This window comes from Coturnix japonica, chromosome 5 (assembly GCF_054131305.1).
Source record: "Coturnix japonica strain WE chromosome 5, WE-NBRP24, whole genome shotgun sequence".
NCBI classification, from domain to species: Eukaryota; Metazoa; Chordata; class Aves; order Galliformes; family Phasianidae; genus Coturnix; species Coturnix japonica.
Genome location: NC_140667.1, coordinates 30,625,591 through 30,652,500, shown reverse-complemented (window position 1 = coordinate 30,652,500; position 26,910 = coordinate 30,625,591). Strand labels below are relative to the sequence as shown.

Below are 26,910 nucleotides of genomic sequence, written 5' to 3'. Positions count from 1 at the left end.
AACTTCTTTTTTTTTTTTTTTTTTTCTGTCGCATTTCTTGCTCTGAAGTTTATTTTGTCTGCTTTACAATTGCTTCCCCCTCTGCTCTCCCTGAGTGCAAAAGAAACAAGCAAGGCAGGCAACAGGCAAAAGTGAGATGTGGCTATGATGGAGCTGCGGCGTGTGGGGTGTGTGACAGGGACCGGATGAGGCTACAGTTGCAGCGCAGAGGACACAAATGTTCTACCTGCAGGCCGGATTCCCATGTGCTGCTGACCATCCAATACAAAGCTCCCCATCGGCTGACCCTCTGGACTATATGCTGCTCCTTGGCTCACTGAAGGATCAAGAAGAAAACCTGATTGTAGTCAATCGTGGACACAGAGGAGAAAGAAGAGAAGACATACCAAACAATCAGCAATTGTTCCAGCTTCAGCACTGAAACGCTATATACAATATCTTGGCTGTCACTTTAAACTCAGGTTGTGCTTTTTATGAGCTGATTATGTTACCAGGACTATAGAATAAAAATGCTATAGGGGGGCCTAATAAACAAGTTTGTCAAGTCAGTTCACTCGCTCCAGATCTGTTTCTGTACTTACCTTTAATGCAAACCAGTGGAAGCTCGTTGCAATGCTATGTGGTTTTTGTGTGTCTTTTTTTTTTTTTTTTTTTTTTTCCCTTTTCTTAATGAAGTAAGTACTTATTGTGTTCCTCTCTAATTACATGAAGTTGTGAATCTGGCATCTGTGATACAGGGTACTTATGGTCAAGCTTAACGAAACGCATAAAACCACTCTCACCTACTCTAGAATGAGTACAAAAATTCTGAACGCTGTTTTCCCTGTTTACATACACACTCTACATTTGATTTAGTGTTTAGAATGGTTAGTTGAGTTAGTGTTTTCCCCCTTTTTTCACCTGTTAATGAAAAAGAAATTTAATGGTACATGGGAAGAGTTTCCCAAAAGATTAATAACCTTTTCAAAAACCTTTAAAGTGAAGCAGCAGGCGAAATCACCATCAAGTTAAAGCCCTTGTTAGTGACAACAGTCATCACCACATGGAGAAGCGTTTTATCCCATAACCTCATGGCAGGAAACCACAACTCCCTAGTATGCTAAGGAAACGCATATTACAGAGTGGCATGATTAACACTGCACCAGTTGTTGTTCAAAGAGCTATGCACTTTCATAGAAACTTTAAAAAAGCACTGTTGCAAAAATCATGTGTTTTGCTGGGAATATATCTGGTGCATTCTCAAACAAAAGTAATAATCTTTTAATATTTTTTGTCAGTATGGTACCATGTCACATTAATAGCATATTGTGAATTGTCAAAGCAAATGAATGGATACAATGAGTTTTACAGCTAGCCTTCCAGAAGTGAAAGCAATGCATACACCAAGGAGTTGTGGGTAGCAAGAAAATGAGATTGTCTTGCTGATTGGATGCAGACAAGCAATGAGTAATTCAAGAGCTCACAGTCAAACAAACTGCTTGTGGCACTACTACTTGTACCCAATTACCAATTCAGAGAGAAAATAAAAAGCAGTTTCAGTAGAGTCAGGGTGGGAAATCTCCAATTAGCACCAATTAGCGAAGTTGCTTCCTACAGCAGAATTCTGGGGCCATAAGAAGAAAAAAAAAATGGGAAAAAAAAAAATCTCCCAGAATGCCTGGTTGGGGCATTTATTTACCAGGTGATGGGACTCCTGAAGAATTACTTGATGAGGATTTGCGCCTGTGGGACTTGAATACAGATAGTACTTAGAACTTGCCTGCACGATTTGACTGGTCAATCATAGGCTGTACTATTCTTCTTCTGGCATTAATAAACCTGAAACAGAATACAAAGAATAGCAGTCCTTTCATCAGCTCGCTCTGCGTTCTGGGAACACCTCTGCTTGAAAACCGACGAGATCTCAGCGCGGCGCAGCAATGCGTTTTGTTTTGTGTCTCTTTCTTAAAGAGCAGAATTTCACTTTAAGGGATTTTCCTCCGAGTGCTCAGGAATGGTGCCCGGTAATGTGCTTATCTGACCGGCCGGCTTAGCGCTGGGTTTGCCAGCGGGCTTGGAACAAGTAAACGTGAAGGAAAACTTGTGTTAAAAGACAATTGTTTCTTTAACTTCTCAGGGTAGTTCGGAACCTGGTTAAAGTTCACAGGCTGCGAGAGTTGTTTTTGGGTTTGTGTTTTTTTTGTGTGTGTGTGTGTTTTTTCTTTCTTTTTTTTTTTTCTTTTTTCTTTTTTTTTTTTCCCCTCTCCATCACAGGGATTCAGCTCCCCTCGCAGCTGGCCATAAATGAGGACCAGGCTTTGCCACACCGTGCTTTCACAAGGTATTGTTAGGTCAGCAGAGCCATCAATTAGGCTGTCTGAAGTTTTATCACCAGCGCAGCAGCAATAAGGGCCGGCCCAGAAAGGCTCCTGCTCCTCCGCAGCTCCTGCCGCCGCCGCCCGTAAAGCGCGGGGTCGCCGCGAGGTCAGTGCCGGCCGGGGGCGACCTCTGCGGCCGTGCGGGGCAGCCTGCGCCCGGCCGTAAAGCCAGGCACCTCGCACTCGTTAGCGGCCGCGGCCGCAGGTACATGTGGTTGGGATTAGGCCCAAAATAACTTCTCTTTTTTTTTTTTTTTTTTCCCCCTTTTTTCTTTTTTTCTTTTCCCTCCCTCCTTCTCGCTCCAACCAAACCCTGCGCTGGGTGCTGGGGCTTCTGAGCGCTGGAGAAGGTGGTTAGCGGGCTGTGGAGCCTGGCTTTAATTTTGCCAGTAATCCAAAAATAAGTACTTGCATATTTCTTGTTAGCTTAATGCACAGCTACACGCAGCAGCACAAACTCAGGCACATTAATTTCATCGAAATAATTTTCCAGCTCAGTTTTTCGCACCGTTTCTCTCACAACGGAGCAATTCTCCATCACTCATGGCCACGCTTGTTTTTGTCCCCCTTTGTGCTGGAGAACACTCTGAGCTCCGCACAGGTTTTGTGTGCTGTTCCACAGCGCAGGTTTTGTGTGCTGTTCCACAGCCCGGGCTTTGGGCTGGTGACCCTTAAGGAGCGCTAATGAAGGCGAATACTGGTGTTTAATCCTCTTCAGAAATACTAACATGCCCATCATCCAAAACAGCCTCCAATAATTGCCGTTGGGCCCGATCCAAGGCCCCGCCAAGTCTTTCAGTTCGGAGCTGAAAACTAAGTTCATCTGCTCATTTAGCAAATTGCTGGCCTTTCTATAGCATCAACTCCGTGAGCCCTTTTGTTGCATTCCCTCCCGCCTCCCCCGCGAAATTCCCTCGCAGATAATAAAGGATGGAACACCTTCGATTGCAGCTCCTGTAATCACAGTTGTGGAAATTTCATTAGACAGATGCATAAATGCTACAAGTAACACTAAAGGGCTCTTTTGCATCTCTCTGTTTACATCCTGAAGACATTCTTTATTCTTTAAGAAAAGTATAATTCAGTTGTCAGAAATGTCATCCTGCCTCAGAATTACTCATGACTTCAGGTATTAAAATAAAAACTCAGACGCAGTCGACGCACTTGTTTATTCCCTTCTGACTGCAGCACACAGAAGGCATTTCTTGCCTTGGCACTGTGATTTCTAGATGCATTTCTGTCCTGAAAGACAAAGGTCTCCAACCGAACTTAATTTGCTTAGCTGCTTTCCAGTAATGTTACGTGCTGACCAAATGGAGGCTGACCTGAACCCTCTCTAGCCAGCATGCCTTTTATCAGCTAAAGTTAAGGCCAATAGAGATTAACAGGAAAGCCTGATAAGACTGTTTTCTCTTCTCCTATGAGCTTCTAATGGTGTATACAGATGGCAAGGTTTTAAAGAATGGAATGAACGCTTATTTAGGCCTGTAAAAAATCACAGACAACAGGCATTACCCCCCCACCCTGCCTTTCGTCTTACTAACCCGTGTTCTTCAATCAGGCCACTCTTCAGGGAAACCAAATTGCTTTTTTTTTTTTTTCTTTTTTCTTTTTTTTCTTTCTTTTTTTTTTTTTTTATTTAAACCCCAACTACTTTTATTGTTTACATCTGGTGGTCCCCTTATTTATGTCCCTTTCCACTTCCCTGCAAGCACACCCTTACTCACAAGGCTGCGAAGCATTATGGGCCTTGGCTCTCAGCGGGAGAACTCGACACTGTCTTCAAACAAATAATTAAGGGGAAGGTTAAAGGTTCACCCAGAGGTCATATCTTTGGATACTCCTCAGAAAGTTTACATTAGTAAGAAATGGGTGCCCTCTGAAGTGTTTTTTCAATGGGTTTGCACAACAAAGCAGAACATTAAGAAAATTCTAAGTCCTGAAAGGTTTCAGGTGACAACTGAGGTTGTGAGAGTATGGATTTGGATACTCCACTCTGGTCTTGTCTATTTTACAGCCATCAGAGCTTAAGCCTTTTGGATATTGAAAATATTGGCTATTGAAAAATCTTGTCCAACCATTCACTTCCAAAAGAACTTCTCCCTACTTTATTTCACTGATATGAATAATGCCAACTTTTCTCTGTGAACTCTACAGACAGTTCACTAGGTGTTTTAGAAAGGCAATACCCCAGCAGCAGTGAGTTCATCGGTCACCCAAAAAAGAAAGGAAAAGTAATAACAATCATCACATTCGTCCAGTATTTCTTTTTTTTTCCTACCCCTTCCCCCCCCCTCCCAATTTTGTTTCAGTTTCTGATTTAATTGTATCTCCATATTTTTTTCTTTTGTGCATGCCTGTAACTGCAAGTGTATATGACATCCTCTAGACCAACAACATGTGAAGAGAAGGTACTCTGTCATGTTCTCAGATATAACAGCACAGGAGCTTTAGGTATTCAGTTGATTTTGAAGTTCCTATGATTCCTTTGAAAAATCCTGGCTAGTGATGGCATCAGTTGCACCCATCAATGGGTACATCTGAAAAACTGCACTTGGAATTATTTACATTGGCAAAATTGTGGGTGGAAAACAGACAAACACTGCGGGTCAAACTAAAAATTGGATCCAATGTCGTAGCAGTAGCTACATCAGGTAGCACATCAGCACAATTGGCAGACAAGGGCACAGAATGCAGTGTTTGTGGATTATTATGTGTCCTTTATACTGCCCTATAAATATGCACAGTGCATAATAGAGACATAAAAGCCACAGTCCCTGCCCTAGTCTTTACTTTTTTTTTTTTTTTTCTTCTTCTTTTTCTTTTTCTGAGGGCTTTTTGTATCTCGGGGAGCAATCTCTAGAGCCAAAGTAAAGCAAAATACAGCTTTCTGCACAGCACTTCAATTTGTGCATAGCAGAAATACTGTGATGTTATTTTGGCACAAATATCTTCAAAAGGCACTAAAAGACAGGTGAAAAAAAAAAATAAAGAAAACACCAATGCCACTATTTCCAGCATTACTTGGAACCCTATAAAAGAAGAATTCACAGCTCTGCTCCTGACACTAATTGCCTGCCTTGTTCGTACCCTTCACCCAGAGGCCAAAGATTGAATGGCCTGAAAAGATGAGTAAAATCTATCAACAAGACATGGATTTCTTTGTTACACTTCTGTTAATAGTAATTCCTATTACTTGGGTGATAGCAGCAGTTAGAGAACCCAGTGAAGCTGAGTCGTGCTTCACCCCACACTGCATACACACTGTCCAAGAGAACTCACAGTCTGAACAGATTTCGAGGCAAAGCCTGGGGGAGAGGAGACGCCTTTCCCTGTTTGCAAAGGGGAACTGAGACAGACGGAGATTAAGTGACAAGGCCAAAGTCATACAAGAGATCTTTGGCAGAGCCACACTCCCAACATAGATTTCCTCAGTCCTCTTTCAGCGCTCAGTACAATCTGCTATCCATATGCTATCTTTCCTTTGTTCCCCCAGATTAGCAGTCAGGCACACTGGCAGGGGAGTGCAGAGAGAGCTCACATTGCCACCGTTTGTGCCTTACCTGCTGTGTAGATAAAGAGGGGTCATCAGCCTCCAGGGCTGTGAGTCGATACCTTCACAAACTCTACATTCATGTGGTACTTGGTCCTCATTCCAGAATGATAAATGAGGTGTGTAATGTTGAGAAATACATGTCATTGACATAGTATGTTTAATGAAAATCTCACTTCCAGCATTTTGCAAGTGACAGATTACAAACCCCACTTATTCAAACAACAGCCACTTGAAATGAAATAAGTTTTTTTTGCATCTTGTATTTTTTTAATTGCTACCTAAAGCAGCCACATATATTTTCTATAGCCAAAGTCTGTCTTTCTCACACAAGGAGTTACGGTAACTTCAGTGGGACAATTTATGAAATCGCAGCCAAGAAGATTTGGCTCAAAATGCTCAACAATATGGAATTTTTAAAAGAAGTTACTTCAGTTTCATCTAATTCTAGCAAAAAAAAAAAAAAAAGAAAAAGAAAAACGCACAGTAGAGCAGTAAAGGTACACTAGTGAATATGCAAGGTAGTCCGGTGATTTGGTAGCCCAAGTCCTAATTGGTTCCTACCATTGCTGATTAGCATGACAATCTAATCTAAATATATGCATTTAATTGCATCTCTTCAAATAGAGATCTTTATCCAAAATAAACATGCATTTTTTATTTTATAGAAAGTACCATAATTAATCTTCTTTATATATTTTATCATATTTTATCTCAAGTCATATCAAATGATATTAAATTCACATTTACATAATATATTTCATTCTTACAATAAGCAAAATCCAGATAAAATTGCAGAGAAATATGTCTGCAAGTGCAAAAGAGAATAAACAGCAAGTAGAGATCTCTTAATCTGCCTTTCCATGTCTGGCACACTCAAAAAGATGTTTGTTGTTGTTTCCACTGTCATACATACTGTGTGTTTCAAGTTGCAAGGACCTCTCCATAAGTGAATCTATGTAAGATTAGTTCTTAAAGCAAACTATTGGTGGCTGTACTGATTGGTAATCAGAATTAGAAACGTCTCTATCTTTGTTGTATGTCTGTCATGGAAAATACACCTTAAGGATGTAGGCTCACAGCAATTTAGTTTCAGGAGGACAAAGAGCATGAAAACTTGGAAGTTACAATTCATCACCAAGTTGAGGTCTAGAGGGAACTCAGCAGAGACTGGTATCTAATTCCAGTTGCTTGTCTACACATCTCATAACTTCTGTGAGATTAACTGGTACAAAACTTACCTAGTATTCCACAGCAGAGCATATTTGCTCTATGTGAGAAACAGAGGGACAGCATGGACTACAAAGTACAACTCAAAACTTTTCAGTATCAGCCCTCATTATGAATTTTCACTTAACATATCCACCCAAGAAAATAAGGTGTTATAGTATTGCACTTCTTTAACAGATCAGCCACCACAAAAAATGGGTTCTCAAATCTTTATGTGAAAAACAGAGGAAGAAACAAATCTGTGAGATGGATTCAGTGCTACTTCTCTAGAAGGATTATTGACAAGGAAAGTTTTGCTTGAACGTAGATTTCAGCCCAAGACATTCTGCCCATTCTCTTGGAAAGAATACAAATACTGAATGAACATTGTCACAGGCTTATGCATAACTGCAATAAAAATAACAGTAATAACAACAGTAATGTAGGGTCAAACTTGTTCTTTTTTTCTGTCATCTAAAACTATAGACTAATTTTCAAAATTTTTAGGTTCCCAGAGGAACAGTCTAATGAGATTTTCCAAAAACCTAACAAATCTAGGTACAAAGATACTCTCTCATTAAACTTAGGGAAATGGAAGTCAGGCTTGATGGGCTTTATGCACCTGCTTCAATGTTTCACTGAATAAGAGCTTAAAAACGCACTGTAAGAAATAATCAAAATGTTTTTACCTTGGTTGGGAAAAGAAATCTTTGCCAAAAATGATATTTAAGTACTCGGACTGTGAACACGTCAGTGTTCAGCCCAAGAGCATGCTACAGTGATCCCTTGTTGCCCAAGCATGCAATTTTTTGCCAAGCATCTTAATTTGGAAAGTAAAATAAGCAATGAAATATTATATTTAAGTCACAAAAATGTTTTGATAAGTAGCTTAGAAAATAATTTCTTTCCCAATCTGAAAGAAAAACTTCACAAGTTTTGAGGAGTTCACAGCAGACTGAAAGAATGAGTTAGAAAAAAAACCCTAATGTGCAGAAACACTTTTATCAATATATCCAGCCTTTGTAGCAATCTTTGTCACCCAAACTTTTATCTGAGCAAGTAAAATCTAGTTATCTTAGTTTATTTAACTTCTCCCTCCAATATGTATTCTAAACTGACAGAATTAGGTTTAGGTGTCCTTTTGTACGTATGCGTATAAAAATGGTTGAAAAAGTCCTTGTTTATGCTTTACTGAATCTATGCCACACCTGGTTACCGACACTAGCTTGCAGCATTTCTTACAGGAGAGTTTAAAAAGCTGACTTAGTCACCTGGAAATGAGCCACCTAAATGAGGCTTCCTTAAGTCTCAAATCTTCAGAAATGGAGCCACTTCCATGATTGGTTTTAGGGAAAAGAGTGGAACAGACAGGTTCTTTCCCTGACAGGGTTTCACATCATTTTGAGTAGCCTTGTTAGCAAAGGGGGCTTGTAGGCTGCTTAAACTGACTTTCTTAAGCTAATTTTGGTATCTCACATCTCTCATAGGTGTGATTCAGTGGACCTAAGTCAGTATTCACATTTGGTGGAAAGAGGGCTCTAGAAAATGACAGCAAGCATCTAAGCTGGGTGCCAACAGCCCAAGGCAGGCACTAACAGCCCCGGAGACCTATGCCACATCTTGTATGTTTGTGTTGGATCTTCCAAAAATACGTTATGGCACCAGGAACTGCCAGTTGTTGAAAACCATGAATTTGCCCATCCTGTACCTGTAAGACTGTCTAAAAAAAATCAGAAGTTTAAACAGCATCCTTTGTATTTACATTCCATATTTTTGAGTCATTGTGTCACATTTTTAAACTGCTTCCCTCAGCAACAAAATCTAGAAACTTACTTGGAAAGTCAGGGCCTTGAGTTAACATGAAATAACTTGAGCCTAGTGATAAAATCATGAGAATTGGCAACCAGGCACCTATTCACCTCAGAGAAAATATGTACCTTAAAACATGTAACTCTTGGTTACCAGGCTACATTTTCGAAGCACAGGAAAATGATTTGGCTTCTGACAAAGCCCTAGTGCGTTTCATACTGAAGCATACACCCTGAGCAGCCATGCTCCCGTATGCTCTTGGCCAGGAGCCTGCTCACAGGGCCATGCTGATCTCTGCCCCAGGGTGCCCTGACAGAGATGCATCACCTCACTGCACCTATTGCATTCCCACAGAGGTGTGCAGCCAGGGCTCCCCAGTACACCTCAGCACCCTGAGAGGGCTAACACCTGCCTGCACCCCACAGTCTTGCCACTACCCCAGCACCATGGGGCTGAAAGGATGCTTCCAGGGTGGGCTGGGGCACCAGGGCTACTGGCTTCTCCACAGTCCCAGGGGCAAAGTGGACATGCTGGGCTTTCACTTAGTGTGAGTGCATGAGGTGAGGGGTATTTGTGCTGCCCTGGTCAGTGAGTATGTCAAGGTGGGAGGTGAGTCTGGTAGGTGAGGGTAATGAAAGACTATGCCATACATGCATATAGAATCATAGAATAGCTTGGGTTAGGAGGCACCCCAAAGATCACCAAGTTCCAACCCCCCCCTGCTGCAGTCAGGGCCACCAACCTCCAGAAAATGCCAAAGGAAAGGCATGCATACCCTCACAAGCTCTCAGAAAACCTCAGCTTAGGTGGAAAAGTACCCTCTTTTATGCTGCTTGGATTTCTGGCTGGTAACAAGGAATGGTCAGCGAATGTGGCCACAACCAAAGCCATGCAGCAGCCTGGCAGGCTCTCATTTTCCAAGCAGTGCTGACTGCTCTTCCAGAGTGCCATCAAATTATTCATATATAGTTATTTATCATGCACCATAAAAATGATCTTTTAAAGATACTTGAAAGGCAGGGAGGAGACAAGCAAATATACTTCCTTGGCTATTCATATCTTACAGATAAAATGCAAAGTCAATAGACATAAGCTGTAGTATGCAACCTCATCCTGTACTTGATTTATTGCAGATGGGAATCAGCTAGAAACTGAATTGCTTTGAAATTTTTACTACTGACATTAAAATTCCAGGTATGTATACATACATCTTATGGAGATGCTAAATACAATTTTAGCTAATTTGGTATGTGCTTTGATTTGCTGCTAAGTGTCCATGTTATAGGTAGATAACAGATCTCCTATAAAATCTTAAGTAACTCATGCATTTAAAGATATGTTGGTTCATCACATTAAACTCACAGGATAAATTTTCAAAACAGATGATGGTCCAGCAGGCTTGAAAACATAATCAGATTGTCCAGCTCTTTAAATGAGAGTTGAGTTCTCTCATTTTTGGCAACTCATTCAAAAATAAATGTGTAACTTTGAAAGACCACATTGAAGTAACTTACACATCTTTTTAACTATTTCATAGTGAGCTTTTTAGCCAATTCTAAATTGACCTGAAAAGGAGGATTGTCAACTAATTTAACATCTGTTTAACTTCCCTGATGAAATTAGATTAAGGCATTAATTCTGCTTCTTTTCAGTGGAAACTAACTAAGTAGCGACTTGCCAAAAATGCATAAAGGTGTTTAGCAATTACATACTGGGTATGTTTGAAGAGATCAAGGTGCACTCACATGTCCTGTGCTATGGATATTTCTGATTAGCTTGTCACCTTCTCTGAAGAAGATGTAGCCCAACTCTCCTATCCTATATAACAGGCCAGCTGTTAGCTGTCTGTCAAGCACCTAAAGTGGACAAGTAGTCCAGGAGCAAAAATGTCACTCCTTTGATCTGGCAAGGAGCAGCTGCTGATTTATAGAGTAGGACTTTGTTCTTCCGTTCTATTTTACTTTCTTTCCTAAGGCAGAACCACAAAATCCAGCAGAAAAAAAAAGTGCCGTTCTCTGCAACATCAACAAGCTCTGACAACTGCAACAGGGTTTTTCTTGGCCCTAACAAAGCTCTCAGGCATCTCCTTTGACGCTCACCTTTTTTTTTCCTCCTCCTTTTTGCAATGCGGTAGTTATTGTTTAATTCAGCTTCTGTAAATGGAATGGACTGTGGCCAGCAAGCCTGAGGCATAAACACACCTGTATGAAAGAAGCCTTATTGTAGCAACCATCTACAATCAACCTGCACATGCACTACCAGATCGTGAGTTCAGAAGGAATGTTCCATTTTCCCTGACAGTAAATTTTGCCTTAAGATAACTTTTTTTTTTTTTTTTGTACCCACTGTCCTGTCTTGACCATGAAACTTGTACACTTTTTCATTGTTATTAAAATCTGACAGAATAAAAATGTGTATTTTTCCACCTGTCAACCAGTGGACCTAAGGAAATTTTATCCAAAGGGCCCATTTAAAAAACAACAACAGCAACAACAAAAACCACAGCCAAAATAGATTCATAGGAACACAATACTGAAAGTTTGAGAACTACTGATCCTGAAGATGCCTGTTCTGTTTCAGAGACAGTGATGCAGCCATTGTCACCTCTGGCTTTCATACTGTTATGGATTCTCCTCCAAAAACATTTCAGAAAACAACTGTGGAGTAAGAAATAGGATTCAGTGCAACTAATTGGACTGTGACACCACAGCCCAGATTAAATACTCTCCACAGTTGCTTTAGACTTAGGAGGTGCTAAACAGATTCTCCCATACGATCAGTAACTATAAGGGGCACTGTACTCCTAGTGGAAGTAAGGCAGTTTCCTCTGTCACAGCTGCCCTTTTATTTTCCTTCAGATTTGCTTTCAACTTTATTAAATGAAAAAAAGGCCACAAGAAAAGGCTGTGCTATAACACTGCTGAAGAGTATTTTGTGTGCTTATGGATCAGGAAGTAGACAACATAGAAAGCTGTGTATTTGACCCATGTATGTGTCTGCACGCATGTTGTGCTTAAGCTTCTTCATAATGTAACTTTAAAAACAAGCACAAAAGATTCTAACAAAAAAGATGAAAAGAGTTGAGGGAGGTGGGGGTGACATCATGACTACAAGATCTTTTGCATATATGTTAGCTTGTGGAAATAAATAAGAACTATTACAGTCAAGCCCCTAAGGGAGGCAGGAAAATGATGATGTACAGGATAGTATAAAATGATATATTAAAAACTGAGCTGTCAGTGGAACAATAGAATATTAAGCAAAAGTCCATAATAATTGGCAGATATTTAGCTGTAGACATCTTTCTCTGGTTGGTGGGTACTAAAGTATACGTGAGAGGAAAGAGAACTAGTTAGGTAATTAGAAATCATGGACATAAATAATACACTATGTATAAACAACCCCCCCTCCCCCTCATGTTATAGCTCTTCAGATACACCTAATCATCTTTCAGTAAGCCATACTTATTTGCTGATAGTGCTTGTGTTTTGGTCTTCACAATGTTTGGTTACAGGAGATTCTGCTTATGTTCATCTTCATTTTCTCTCTAAATACAGAATCATGTTCATTTTCTCCTCTTTGATTATTCCAGTATTAGTGGAATTAACAGAGAGCCTGATGGCTTAGCAGCTAAAGATGCATCAGCACCATAGACACTGTGAGACTGCAGCCTGTCGTGTTATAGAATACGAGCTCCACAGTGACTGAAGATTCATACAGCATAAGTATGGGATGGCCATACTGTTTAAGTGTGCTAAAATCAAGAGACAATTGTACAGATACTCCCAGTGTCATTCTGGTAGAGAATTTACTCTGTCCAATCACATCCTGTGTTCTCTATACCACACAGGAATCATGTGAAAATGTTTTAAACATTTTTGAGAGATTTTTAGTATACTAATGTGTTTCACATACTCTGTGTCTTCATTACTGTAAGCCAAACTGGTTTGAATTATGGTATCTAAAAATTAAATAATCTCTGTGGAGCCATTTGCTCTTCCTGTCACTCTGTATCCCATGCTTCTATACTTTTAGGCCCTTACTTCATCTCCCCCAGGGCTTAGCTCTTGCTCCCCAGACTACCTTACTGGCTTACCAGAGATAATTGCAAAGTACAGCTGGCAAGTCAGCGATAAAGCTTGCTGGTGCTCTGCAGGGGGTCCTAGATGGCCAGATATGCTGTGATTGAGGACACATATATGAATGTTGTACCATCTCTCTTCCCCATGCAATTTTCATTCTTCTGAACAAGCTAAAGACTAAAACTAGGAAGATTTGTGCCTTCTGAAGCACTTGGAATGTTTGTTTCCACTGATTTCAGTACTTGGTTTATGGGCAGAGCAAAGCAGGTGGCTGTGCTTGAGTGCACCATATTTAGGTTGTTGAGTTCCCAAGCTATAGAGAGGGTGCTAATAACTTATTTCCCCCCCGCCCCTTTCATCTCTTAAAGGATGGGTAGATGGAGAAGTACCTCTTAATGAAGTAGAAGTACCACTCAATGTTTCACTTCTTCATGTGAAAACTAAACAATACCAGAAAGATAAACTTCAGACAGAACACATATTTCTTCAATGAAAATTAGCCAGATCAGTAAAGTACTCCACTATCCCATATTTTGCATACAATATATATTATGAAATGAAGCCCAATCTATACAATCTTGCTAATATTTATCTTTCTTTATGAGAACAGTTTGGAAACTGTGTGTGATCTTTCATAATGTTAATAACTGGTTGCTGATGGATTTCACTATTAACTCTGACTGTTCTAACTGGTTGGGTGTTGAGGATTAATTTTCAGTAGAATTTCACTAATCGTTCCTGCATTGCGTAGGGGTGAAGGCATCTACTAATATGTGTATAAACCTGCATTTGAGCCCATAAAATTGGTAATTGCAGGGCTGTATCCAACAGTGCTGATCATTTTAGCCCAATCTATTAAAGTATTCAGATGTATAAGGCAAATCTTCAAATTAACAATTTTCTGTTGTCAAAATCATAATAGGCCCTATAAAGGCCATCTTAAAGTTCAAGTTTAGAATTAGATGGCATTATTGGCAAAACAATATTGATACTTTGGTACCTTAATTGTAGCTGATCTTTTATCAAGGAAATTCATCTCTGGTTAGATGTTCCAGGAATCACCAGAAGATGGACTTATATACCTAACTACCATTTAAAACAAAATGAACCAAAACAAAACAAACAAAAATGCTTCACTTAACAGAGAAACTGCCTAAAATTTTTTGGCATATACATTTCTACTCTTTTAACACTGTTACCCATCAACATTTGTTCTGCTGTGTTTACATATACCCTAACAGCAAGTTACTTTTGTGCTGTAAGCAAGCTCTTCCTCTGAGTTAGAGGGAGACATGTATAACCAATGTTTCCTACAGATCATATTAGTGAGAGAGAAATTTATAACAGGCCTATTCTTTCTTACAACAACACAAATAAAAATCTCTTTCCTTTTCAGCTGACACCAGAATTATTTGAATATTTATCTGGAAAGAAGGTGATCAAGTTTTGTTTCCCTGTCCTTCTTGATCTGGAACAAAGACTTAAGCACAGGACCTTCACATATCCTTAAATTATATCTGAATCACCAGACAGTTCAGTACAGTGAACAAAGCCCTTTCAGTTCTCATTCTGAGATGCTCCACCACCTGAAGTAATTATACAGTTGTAATTAACCAGAAATTAACTCTCATACCTCTTAAGTTGGAGCCCTAACCAAGAGGCTGTATAGTCAAATCCTTGTTCTTATTTAATTTTGTTCTACTGGCTAGATTTTACATATACAACAGAACTGGCAGTGAGAAGAACAGGAAAGGCACGATAGTGAAAAAGAGTAAAGATGGAGTGTTATGTTCAATAGCCCATTGATTGGGAAACTTGGAACAGTTAAGACAATGATTTGAAAAGAGATGAAGAGAAGACATGCAAACATATATCCTATTTAACAAGTGAATTTTCTAGCCAATGAGCCACTGAGTAAAGCACTCCCTCTACCCCATTTGCCTGTTTTGTATAAAGCTTGGTATGACCAGTGCATGTGAAGAATTTGTCTGGACTGGGTCCCTGGTGAGATACACTGAGACAAGGCTGATTTTGTGCTGACAGCTGTGTTTCACTCTATAGCACGTTACTGTCTATTTATCACCATACATGTACTTCTCCTCCTATGTCCTGGAGGTGCTGTCTACATAAACTAACCATGGTCAGGGCAATACCTTGCTTGTCAGTACTGCTAGGACTACATTTATAAGTTTCTGAGTGATAACACATTCTAAGCAGTTTTGTGCATGCTCCCCAGTGGAAACAAGTCAGTGTGGACCAAAAAATTTCAGACACCTTCAGTCTGTACAACAGCTAGGTGAGGATACTGAAAAATTCAGTGATACCTAAGGATAAAGATTAGCTTATCTTACACAGATCTTTCACCTTTACTCATATGATTTATAAGACAGCAGTGTAATAAAACTTTCCTAAGAATTTTTAGCAAAATTGGAATACCTTTAAAGAGGATTTAAGGTGAATACAAACATTACATAGAACAAACAAACAACAACAACAACGAAAATAAAATAGAAGAAAGGAAAATGCCTTAACTTCTCATGTGGCATATTCATGCAAGACAGCTCAACATTGTGCTTTAAAAATTTAAAAATAAATTTGATATGAAATCTACCTAAATAAAATAAAAACAATGTTTTCATCCTAATTCAGTGTCCAAACTGAGGAGAACATCAATAAATAAGTAGTTAGAAGAAAGTTATTCTTTGTTTTTCACTGGAATTACTGAAGTATCGATAGCATGTGTACGTATCAAGGAACAATACACCTCTTAAATTTGATAGTAAAAAACTTGTAATGTTTAGCTACTTTAGAAATCAACTGTGCTTTTTTTACAATGTGTCAGCTTTTAGTATTACAAAGTATAAAACAGAATAATAACAGCAAGAAATGCAAATACTCATTTTCCTAAGAAGCTAGTATGGGTTAGTTTCCACTTCTTTTTTTGTGATTTTTCTGCAGCTGTTACATTCCGTCTTTCCAATGTAACTATATTATTATCCACAAAATTTTTAGCATCATCATAATCATAAAATATATATTTTATATCTTTATAAATCACATGAGGCTTAGCAGACCCATGTGATACCACATCTGCTTTAATCCCAGTAAATTCTAGCCTCAGACAGCACAGCCTGTGGTGCCTCACCTGAGTTCTCAGAGACACTTCAGGGAATACATTAGCTTTGTAAGTCAGTTAAATAAATGCAAACAAATATAGTGGTAAATAACCAAATTAAAACCTATCACTTTAAATTGGTTTTGACAAGTAGCCCAAGTTGAAAAATTCACATCTACTTTATATATGCCCCTTAACCACTAATCAGTTCTGCTAAGTCATTCAGTTAGGTGCTTAATTTTTGATACCTGATACCTCTATTCAGAATTTTTTTAAAGTGTCCAAAGATCAAATACAAAAAGATCCTAATGTCAAATTGCACATTCTAATTTAAAATAAAAATTAAATTGAAAAAATAAAACAAGAATACAATTGCTAGGACAAATATAGAAGATGTGTAGTTAAGACTTGTGCCTACGCTTCATTTTCAGGTGAAGTAAATTCAGGTTAAAAAAATGGCAAGTGAAATCTTTTGTGGGCATGCTTTACATCCAAACTGAAAAAAGTCCATTTCATCTATCTGACAAAGTTATCCCAAGTGCTATCTAGAAGATGTGCTAATTTTCCAACAAAGCAAAGGCCTGTGAGAAGTACTTAAGCATGCCATTTAGTATTAATCTTCCCCATGAACTTGATCCCAAAGCAGTTTCTATGAAGAGAAATTAAGAAGTGTATACTGGCAAAGGAGAAAACATATAGAAAGTCAATGACACAGAAAGTCTCTTTAGATTGGATCTGTGGTAGAGAGGATGGATTTTTCAATGAGATTGCAGAACAGAGGGGAGGACAATATTAGATGAACAGAGAGTAGAGAGGACAATATGAAAAAAGAGACATAGATGTTAAAGTAGGTTTTGACATTGTTTTAAGAAATATTGACATTGATCTGTAAAGTAATGTGGAAGGCTGCTGAAGTGCCTAAAGCAGGAGGTGTTTTTGATGCATGTGTGAGAAGGAAGCTTCAGCATGTGGCACCTTAGGGGGGCGGTGAAGAACTGGGACTTAGAGTCCTGAGGGAAGGAAACTACAATAGTCAAGGTGAGAAAAGATGAAGGCAGAAGCAAACGTGACATACTGTCAAAATGGAAATAGGAAGAAGGGCAGACATTGGAGATGTGAGGGAAAGTGCAATACTAGGAATTATTTGTAGATATTTGGCAGTGTGAATAAATGTGTGAAGTGGCCTAAAGGAGTATAAAAGAGTAAGACTTGAACGTCCAGGAGAATAATGTTGCTCTAAGTTCACTGACAATTTTGTTTGCTAGGTTATATACTCATCTATATAAAAATGATCCTATCAAAAACACAAACTTCTTTTAAACAATACTCTGTTTATTGTGATAGCTTCTTAGTCAAGCAATCTCTGCACTAGATGCAGCTGTGGCTTTTTCCATCTTATTGGTAATTTTAACTCTCTCATAAGTATGAAGCTTTTCAAAGTATTTACAAATTACAAATATGCTATAAATATACTTTCCATCAGTTCTTGATTTCTGTTTTGTTTGAATGTACTGTTCATTCTTTAATGTCTAAATAATTTGTCACAAAATCATCACAACACAGCAACTTTGGAACAGAAGATGCGAATATGATTCTGATAATGCTTTGCAATTATTATTATTATTTTTTAAGTATGAGCTTTGAACAGTTTATGTTTACAGTCAGTATTTTTTCTTCATAATATAGTCCAAAGATCCAAGTTCTGAGATTATATGCATCTGTGTGAGAGGGGACACATTGTATCTCTTAAGCTGTTGAATCCTTACTGTTGTGTGCAGAGTACAGAGCAGACTTTTTCTTCTAACTGTTTTAAACTGCTCTATGCCTGCTGCATGGCTTTCTAAAACACCTCAAGATGAGGTTAGCATGATAAAGAGCTTGATTTCTCTAAGCAACGGTCATCCAGACTGACAGTATGCATTCATTCACTGGAGAGTAAACAAAATATATAAAAATGAAAAAAAGAAAAAAACCAAAGTCTTTAACTGTTGGGCTTACTGACTCCTGCAAAAGAAGTGATACTATCATTACCACCAAGCATATACAACCCAAGCTTGATGTTGGCCTATTTAAAATTACAATTTGCTATGAAAGGTTGGCAAAGCAATTTTTAAAATTATAGGGCAAATGTAAGAGAAGTCCCATTAAAAACTTTTCCTTTAAAGGAGAGCAGAGTAGCACTCTCTGAGTTTGGCCCACTTATTACCTCTTTACTTTAGTCTTCATTAACGTCTATAAACTGATTCAATTTCCCTTATAAGTAATTGTGCATTATTAGATAATTGTATTCTTATTGGGAAAAAGGTATTATATTCAAACACTTAAGACAGATAAGTCTAGATGGATATATCTATCTCTCCCTCCATCTGTCCACTCAAGAAGCCTTTGGATACTTTCAGAGTATCTAAAGCAGTTGCGCAACTCATAAACAAGAGGTGAGTTCTTAAGAAGGAAAATACATGTATATAAATAAGTGTCAAAATTATTTTCTTGTCAGCATCACAATGTCCACAACACAGTGATGGTATGTAATTGTTCTTATGGAATGCTAGTTCTCAGAACCATAATGAGTTGCTATTAGTAAAAGCAGGGACATATTGTTAGTATCCCCACAGAGTTATCTTCTAAATTATTTATACTTGCAACACTTCCACGTAATGGCAGTTTCAAACTCAAGCAAACAAAGCAAACCACACAATAAAGAGGGAGGAAGAGAACTGTGCTGAAACCCTTTCTGAATTCATGTAGAGAGAAAGGCGAGTCAAACAAACTAATCAGATTTTGTTTCCTACTGAAATCCTCATGAGCTTTGCAATACAACATCAAAGCTTTTTGGGGTTATGTCACTGAACGGCAATGTATCTGTTTTATCTCTCACATCTAAAATGTAAAGGAATGCAACTTTATTTGTCTGGTGCAAGTTTGCTTATTGTCTTTGAAATTCCACGGTGGACCCTTCACAAAAAGCTTAGCTATTAGAAGGGTGGGGATGAGACCAGAGCCTATGTTACTCCTAAATTCATCCCCTAGGCTATGGTGTCAGGTTTGCACAGGAGTTGGGGGGCGGAGGTTGGAAGATGGTTGTTTTTATACGAACTTTGCATTGTGAGTTACTTATTCTGCGTTCCACCATTGCTTTACTAATACAAAGTGTAATGATTAACATTTTAATGAGTGAACACTTTTTGAGAAAAACTGAGATTGGATTCATTTTTTTAAAAAACAGATGTCAGCCAAAGTGAAGTTTGCTCAGAGCAGAGGATGTGGGTGAAACTGAAAACAGGTCTGACTGACAGCTTCTCCTGGTCTTAAACCGTGTACATTTATGAATGTATGGAGACCATCCTGTTCTTTTTCTATTAACTTACCTACGAAATTTTGCCTTGGACATCAAAACTCCAACTGGAAGCACTGTCTTATTATTGAGCAGTGAAATAAATTACTTCAAAAACAAATTTCTACTCCATTAAAGAAAAAAAAAAAAGGAAAAAAAGTATATGGATTTTTTAAAATTATTATTATTTATTTTCCCTGGGAAAAAGAGTATGTATCTAAGTACTCTCATCTTTTTGTCAGTCACACTGCAAATAGCTTTTAAATCCAGTTATTTCGACTCTCTTTCTGGGCATTTAGATTAAGGAACCCAAAATAAGCACACAATGAAAATGATGGACTTCCTTTTGAGCAAAATGACCCTTACACGTATGAAAAATCTGATTTGTCTTATCCTACCTCAATTGCATGTTAGAAACCTCCTTGATTATTGTGGATTTGCATTAGTTTAAAATTGGAGTAACCAAGTAGTGGATCAGGCCCTATAGGCAGACATATGTTTCCACTAGATAATGGCTACTTATATATTTATGAATTTTAAAATGCTTTTCAATCCAACTATCATTGTTACTGTGTGCAGGAAGTAAAGAAGTAAATTGCAACCAAGCTTTCAGGGGTTTATTCCCTCATGGAGCACTTGTATTGTAAGTGTCAGGGGAGGGCAACTGTATAGTGTCCTCTACATAATAAAAGACACTGTTGAATATTCTTAATGTCTGTGCATGTGTGTGTTTTCTGGGAGGAACAACTATTTATTTATTTATTTATTTATTTATTTGTTTATTTATTTATTTTAACCCATCTTCACAGAAAGTTTAAAGGAGGTTTAAAAAAATTGGCATTCAGATCTGTTCCTTCCCAATCACCCACAGAAACAGTGAGTAGTCAGAGGGCCATAAACAGCTTTCAAGAAAATGTGTAACTCTGGTGTCAACTGGAGTTATGTGCAGAGGTTCAGAGCAGAAATAGTATATAGCTCTGCACTCCTGAACATGACAGTCATAATAAACCTTAACCTCGACATTCCCTGCTTTCCTCAACCACAGCTAAAAAATGCTACAGACATTTATACTATCTAATGAACCAGACATTAAAAGGAAACCACAGATCTATATCAATAGATTATCAGGAAGAGAAGTGTGAAGTGGATACATGCTCATTGTAGTATCATGGTAGTTACAAAGATGAAAGACCTTAAATACCACCATCTTCATCCTTCTGTAAGAGCAGGGTATAATCTACCAACAGAGCTGTTAAAATAACAGTCTGTAAACTGTAGTGCAAATGTACTGTGCAAAACTTAGGGGAAAGAAACTCAGACTCACTGTGGTGAACCTGGAAAGAAAATTATAGATGTTTATTTTACTCTTCTTTAGTGCAATACAGAGGAAGGACAGACTACTGATTGGAGTGTTGGGTTCAAGTAAATTTTATCTGTTTTCTGAATCTTATACACATTCTCCTTGTATAAATCAGTTAACTGTAGATGTCACCTCTAGTTATTAAAAAAAAAAAAAAAAAAAAAAAAGTTAGAGGGTATAAGATTTCTCTTTCATAAACAATAGGCAAAGAAAAAATGGGAGCAAGTGGAATTCAGATTTCCTACCCACATCTGCTTCAAGCCAGGGAAACAATCATGTCCGAACTGACTGCAACCCCTACCAGTGTTCAGTAATGAATACACATCACTGTAATTAGCATGGGTAAAGTAGGAAACAAAGCTTTTGATATGCCTTACAGACAAATTCCACACGATTCCTACAGTTTTACTAATAATCACTCCTTACTCTACCTGAAACTCAGTTTCCTATTAGTTAATCACATCAATAACTATTGCTTCCCCATCTCATTTCTCCTTTTCCTTATGTTATCATGATTCATTTTCTGTTGTTTTTGAGACAATTTGACAACGAAGGGCACAAAAATACCTGGATGCTAATGTATCTGCATGTCTAGACTGCAGAGGATTTTCCTGCCTCTGACTGAAATTCTGCTGATGGCTGAGGAACTGGTTACAATTTGTCTCGTTTACAATTTGTTCTGCAACTGTTATTCACATGAAACTTTTCAGAAGTCTTTCTAAGATTAGTTTTTTTGTGCGTGGTTTTTTTTTGTTTTTTTTTTTTTTTTTAAATGTGGGATAATTAGCTTGATATTTAAGAATTCCAATCTCATATAAATGCTCAATCAAAACCCATATTTTCTTGTGAGATAAAAATGCCTGTATTTCAGTTTTTATTCTCAAAAGAATGTTATTGTTCCTGCAGGACGTGCAACGGAACATTAAAGAGCATTTTACCTCACCATTTGAACTAGATTATTAGTTTTTTCTTCTCTTTTTTTCTTTGCTTTTGAGTTTTTAATTGATTATTATTGTCTATTGGTTCTTGATGTTGTTGCTGCTTTCTCACCGTCTTTGTCTTCTCCTACAGTGTGAATTTACTGCTTTTGGAAATTCTGCAAAAAGTGTGTTTTCCTTATACTGTGTTTCTTATTTCATATATTTCATTTCCAAATAAAAAAGAGTGGTTTTCAATTTCAGGACTCATTCAGTTAGCATAGCATTTTCTCTTCAGGGACTACCAAAGAGGTTGCCAGTTAATTCTGACTGTATGATGTTTACTCTAAAGCCCACCAATTCACTTCTCACAAGCCACAAAACAAATGCTGGTAATTGACTTTCGGCAAGCACTGATAGGAACTGGACTAGAACTCATGACTGAAATTTCAAATATTTTGGTATATGAAATACTTTCTTATCCATAAGATAAACACTGTACCAAAGTGCTAGGCAAATAAATTACAATGTCTGCTTGAATTGCTAGGTCAGTGCCTCCCTCAGAAAAGGGGGAGGAAAGAAAAGGATAAAAAAAAGTCCCACTAAAATAATCTCTTACCTATGCAGGCAGAAAGAAGAACTCCAACCCACCAATGAGAAAGAAGAAAAATCAGTGACTGAAATTGGGAAGACACAGCTAAGGGTGAAGGAGGATCCTATCGCACTTTTACATTACGAATGGCAAAGAGGGACCCCTGATATCTATAGCTGTTCTGTGGGCAATAGTTTGTGGGCAAATCTGCACATCGTGTTGATGAAGTAGTGCTTGTACCAGAGCAAAGTAAAATGTGATGTTATCACATTTGACTATGAGATGCTAGTTTGAAAACCAAAAAGAATGTTGATGTAGCCTTTAGAAACTGAGGCAGAAAGCAATACAACTACATTCGTCCAATTAAGATGAGGAAATATGTAAACTTAGGTGCATTTGGGTTCACTTCAGCCCCATTTAGTTTTGATTCAGGACTATTTTCATGGATATCTTTTAAATACATTTCCTATTAAATAAATAAACTTGAAACTCTTTGTAATGAGTGGCTTATATGAAAACACATTCCATCAGCTGACTGATGAAGCATATACTGTGGAGGAGAATGGCAACGTCAATCCATTCTGGCTTTTAGGGAATGAAGAAACTTGTTCCAACGCAGGAACAAGAGGTGAAAGTGAACTGAAACATCCAGCTGTCTTCAGGGACTTAGTTCTTGGCCCATCACAAGAACTAACAAAACTTATTTTCCCTGGATTTGGGCTTCCTACAGTTTCTCCTCATCTACTTCAGGAAAGCTAGATTCAATGTCTCCTGAAATTTGGAATCAAGAAGAAAGGAAGAGATGAACAGAAATTGCTTTTTTAACTTTGCAAAAAAGATCTATTCCTTGCCATTTTTCAGGAAACACCACTCTATGTATATTTCTGCAAATGTTATTTGAATGACTTATTGAAACTGCTGTTTGAGGACTGATTCAAAATCAAAATGGAAATCTGTGGAAGAGCTCCAGTTCAGGTCAACAGGCTTTGATACAGCACCATGAGCAATCATAGAGAAGCTAAAGGAATGAAACCACTTTAAAAACATGATCTTAGTCTGCCATCCAACCACCACCTCACTTACATTAGCTCCAGTGTGACTTTCCAGAAAAGTCAGAGAATGAAGCAGCAAAGCACATTTATATTTAGGAAAAAATATTTTAAAATATTTCATGTTGTTTTTATGCTTTTACAGCTCATATACTTTAATTCTTATGTATTTTTATCTTGCTGTATAATATATTGTTGTAAAACAGGAAATATATTAGCATGAGATTACAAAAAATAGCTTTTGCATTTTTTTTCACAAGCCTACATTTATTACTTCAGCATTTAATTACTTAATGTTTTAACACATCCATGGAAGCACAGAGATCAGGCTCAGTGTCACAGTCTGGTAACTATCCACTGTCCACATAGTGAATCCACTTGCTGACTTCACCACTTTTCTTACTGTCAGAAAGGCAGTGCAGGCTTGTTATAACTTTGTCAGGTGATTGAATAATTTAGGGGAGAGATTTCTTAAGTTGTCCATGTACCTAAAACAAATATGTGCTTTGTGGTATTTATAAAAACATATGAGGGCCATTTGAAACTGACCCACAATTACATGGATGCTGTTGACAGTGAACTTTAGATGTCAGCTGCAGCTTCTAGGATCCACTGCATTATTACTAGATGAATAAGGAAAACCAGAAGTTTCTGAGTAAAGCTACAGGAAATATTTGCAGTGAACAGAAAACATAAAACTAATGGAATTCTTTGCTTCAGTAGAAAAAATAAACCTCAGCCCAGACATTCCTAAAAGTGATTTTGGATTCATTCTTAGTTATTATCATCATGTTATACTTCAGAAGTAAACAAAATGTTTTAGCCAAACTAGTGCTTAAACCACAGCCCCGATCTTAATAAAATTCTGTGCTTAAGATGGAGTTTTCACATGTAAAAATAATCACTAAGAAGTCACATGGCTGAGGGACTAAAGCTCCTCCTCAGAGCAGCTTTTATGCAAACAGGATACTCCAGAACCTCCATGTGCCACAGACTGTTGAGATTTGCACTCCCTGATTTAGCAGCTTACTTAAGCTTGTGTGTCCATAAGCACACTGATAACTTCATTAACTCAACTGAGGGTTAGCCAGGTGCTATGACAGCCTAGTGGACTTAGATCTCATCTCAAGAATGAATTCTGAGTATGTCTGTTCCTGAACAAGTCAGACAACAGTCTTAATTGTTTTTACTGATTATTTGTTTAAAATTATTTGTTCATTCATACCAGCGCTCTTAGATTAAAACAAATGGGATACTGAACAAAAGTGAAAAATAAAATTATTTTAGCACATTATAATGAAGGCCATAGACATTCATCATGAATTTTAAAAAAAAAAATGTTAAACTAATGATTTACCTGAGGAAAAGTGGTCGTGATATTGGTATGCAAGGAGCATGTCACCTACTGTCTTTCCAGAAAGAGTAAATTCTGAGAAATGAGAGATCAGAAATAAAGCTAAACATGCAAGAAGAAACTGAGGATAGATCCTGTCTGGACCCAAATGACATGATTTGAATACTGGGTGGTCCATGTGTTGAACTTGATTATTCTTGAGGGTCCCTTCCAATTTGGGATATCCTATGATTCCAATATGGAAGTCTAACTTGAGGAACTCTGTATGGACTGTGGATTATACCAGACACTGAAATTACGTAAGAAATAAAGATGAAAAAGAAGTGATACATTCTAGTAGAAAACAAAGAATAATTGCAATCTATTTAAGGCACCAAGCACATCCTAGACTATAATTTTCCCCATTCTGCTTAAATTCCCATCTATGATGATTCAAATTTTTATACCCTGTAAATAAAACAGAATTTTCTTATCTCTGCCATCTGTAAATTAACTCATACTCAGCAGGTTAACATCAGTCTCTTACGATTTTATTTAAGTGGATAAGAATAAAAGCATATAAAAGTACAACGTAAATCTTCAAATTTCTCCTAGTGCTCAGCTTCACCTGGAAATTACTCTTTTTATCACTGGTAACATCAAACTAAAAAAAATAATTAGAAAAAAAATAATAAGAAAAAATAGCAGCTGAGTTTTCAAAGAGCTGTAGAAAAGTTCTGGATTATTCAAATTTATACACTAGTTTCTGGTCACAACTATCTCCTTAAAAATTCTAACTTGAGAAGGTTTTTTGCCAAGCCAACGTACCTAATTCTTCATTGACCCATGTCTTGTGCTGAAATGCTACTTAATACAAAGGGAGTATTAAAAAATATATATCTGTACAGTCTTTGTATCATAGCTTTTTGTGTGCACCTAGTCGGGAAGTATCCATATCATTCTCAAACCTGCTTTAGTTACATCTTTCTGGGCAGAAAAAATTTACTAGAGCATGAGCTCTATGTGAATTTTTTTCTTCAAGCACTCCTATTCCTCCCTCTTCACTTATTTTTGATGCTAAATGATAGGTAGAGCTAGTTCTATCTTTATTTTTCCATTAGGTGACATTTTTAAGTCAGTTTATTATAGTTATGTTGGTTACTATTATACTGTGGATTCTTCTTGCTAATTGAAAATTTATTTTAGTGTCTTAAAAATTTCTGAAGTCTCAGTTTAAGCCCCTAAGTGGCAGTAAGGGAATTGGGGCTATAAGGAAGGCTGTTTTAGTGTACTTGTAGCTAAATGGAAAGGGGAACAACATATAATGAAAGTGGACAGTACGTTCTTTATTGATATTATCTTCCCCCACACTCTCCCCAAATAAGAATATCAGCTAACAAACAGTTTACAAAAGCAAGTTATCAGATTTTCTTGTTACATGACATCTCCCCAACCAGAAAATCCTTGAATTCTTGCAGTTCAGTGTGAGTACATTTGGACACAGAAAGTTCACATGATGCTATAGGCTTGAACTTTAATTCATTTCAGAAAAGTACAAGTGTGTTTGCTCTCTTACTGTGAACTCTTCAGGGAAATAATGTACAGTACAATAAGCATAAACATTGCTACCTCACAGCAGCTTGTGGTAAGTCTAGTAGCAGCGATAAGCTAAAGATATTTAAATCATGCAGACCTGATTATTTTGCTGTGTTTACACCAGGAATTAATTTGGCCAGTAAGTTTGGATTATATCATGAGTTGAAAAATTGAGTAGATCCCTGTTGTTTAGGAACTGGGGCCTTACATTTGACCTGACCTTTCCTATTCTGGCTCAGAAATGTAAGTAACTGAAGCAATTAATACTGTAACTAGTATTATAGTAGCTACAAGAGTCCGGTCACACAAACTTTCAAATTATCTGTCTGTCCCTATAGTTTGTGAAATTACTGTTATTCTGACTTCTTCTAAAATATAATCTGGATTAATGGTGTTAGGGTTTTTTTTGCCAATCTGATGCTAGATCTTTTTGAAGAGTCTAAAAGATAGAATTATAGTTCTTCAATAATAAATAATACTATATAAACATCTCTTCCTACATGTTCTCCTTAGAAGCTTGTGGGAGAGGTGGGAAATGTAAGAATTCAGTGAAACATAAGCAGCAAGCAAACCATTTTATCCTCTTCAATTACACAAAAATAGG

General features: G+C 37.6%; 1 protein-coding gene across 8 annotated transcripts in view; it reads right to left on the bottom strand.

The window, feature by feature from the left end:
• MEIS2 (Meis homeobox 2) overlaps window positions 1-26,910 on the bottom strand; it is a 168,944-nt gene that overhangs the window by 4,947 nt on the left and 137,087 nt on the right. For all 8 annotated transcript variants that reach the window (XM_085550384.1, XM_085550380.1, XM_085550381.1 and 5 more), the window contains 2 exons: window positions 1,760-1,818; window positions 227-337 (listed from right to left, as the gene is read on the bottom strand). In XM_085550384.1, coding sequence (XP_085406510.1) covers window positions 227-337; window positions 1,760-1,818 — 170 coding nt within the window. The remainder of the gene's footprint in view (window positions 1-226; window positions 338-1,759; window positions 1,819-26,910) is intronic.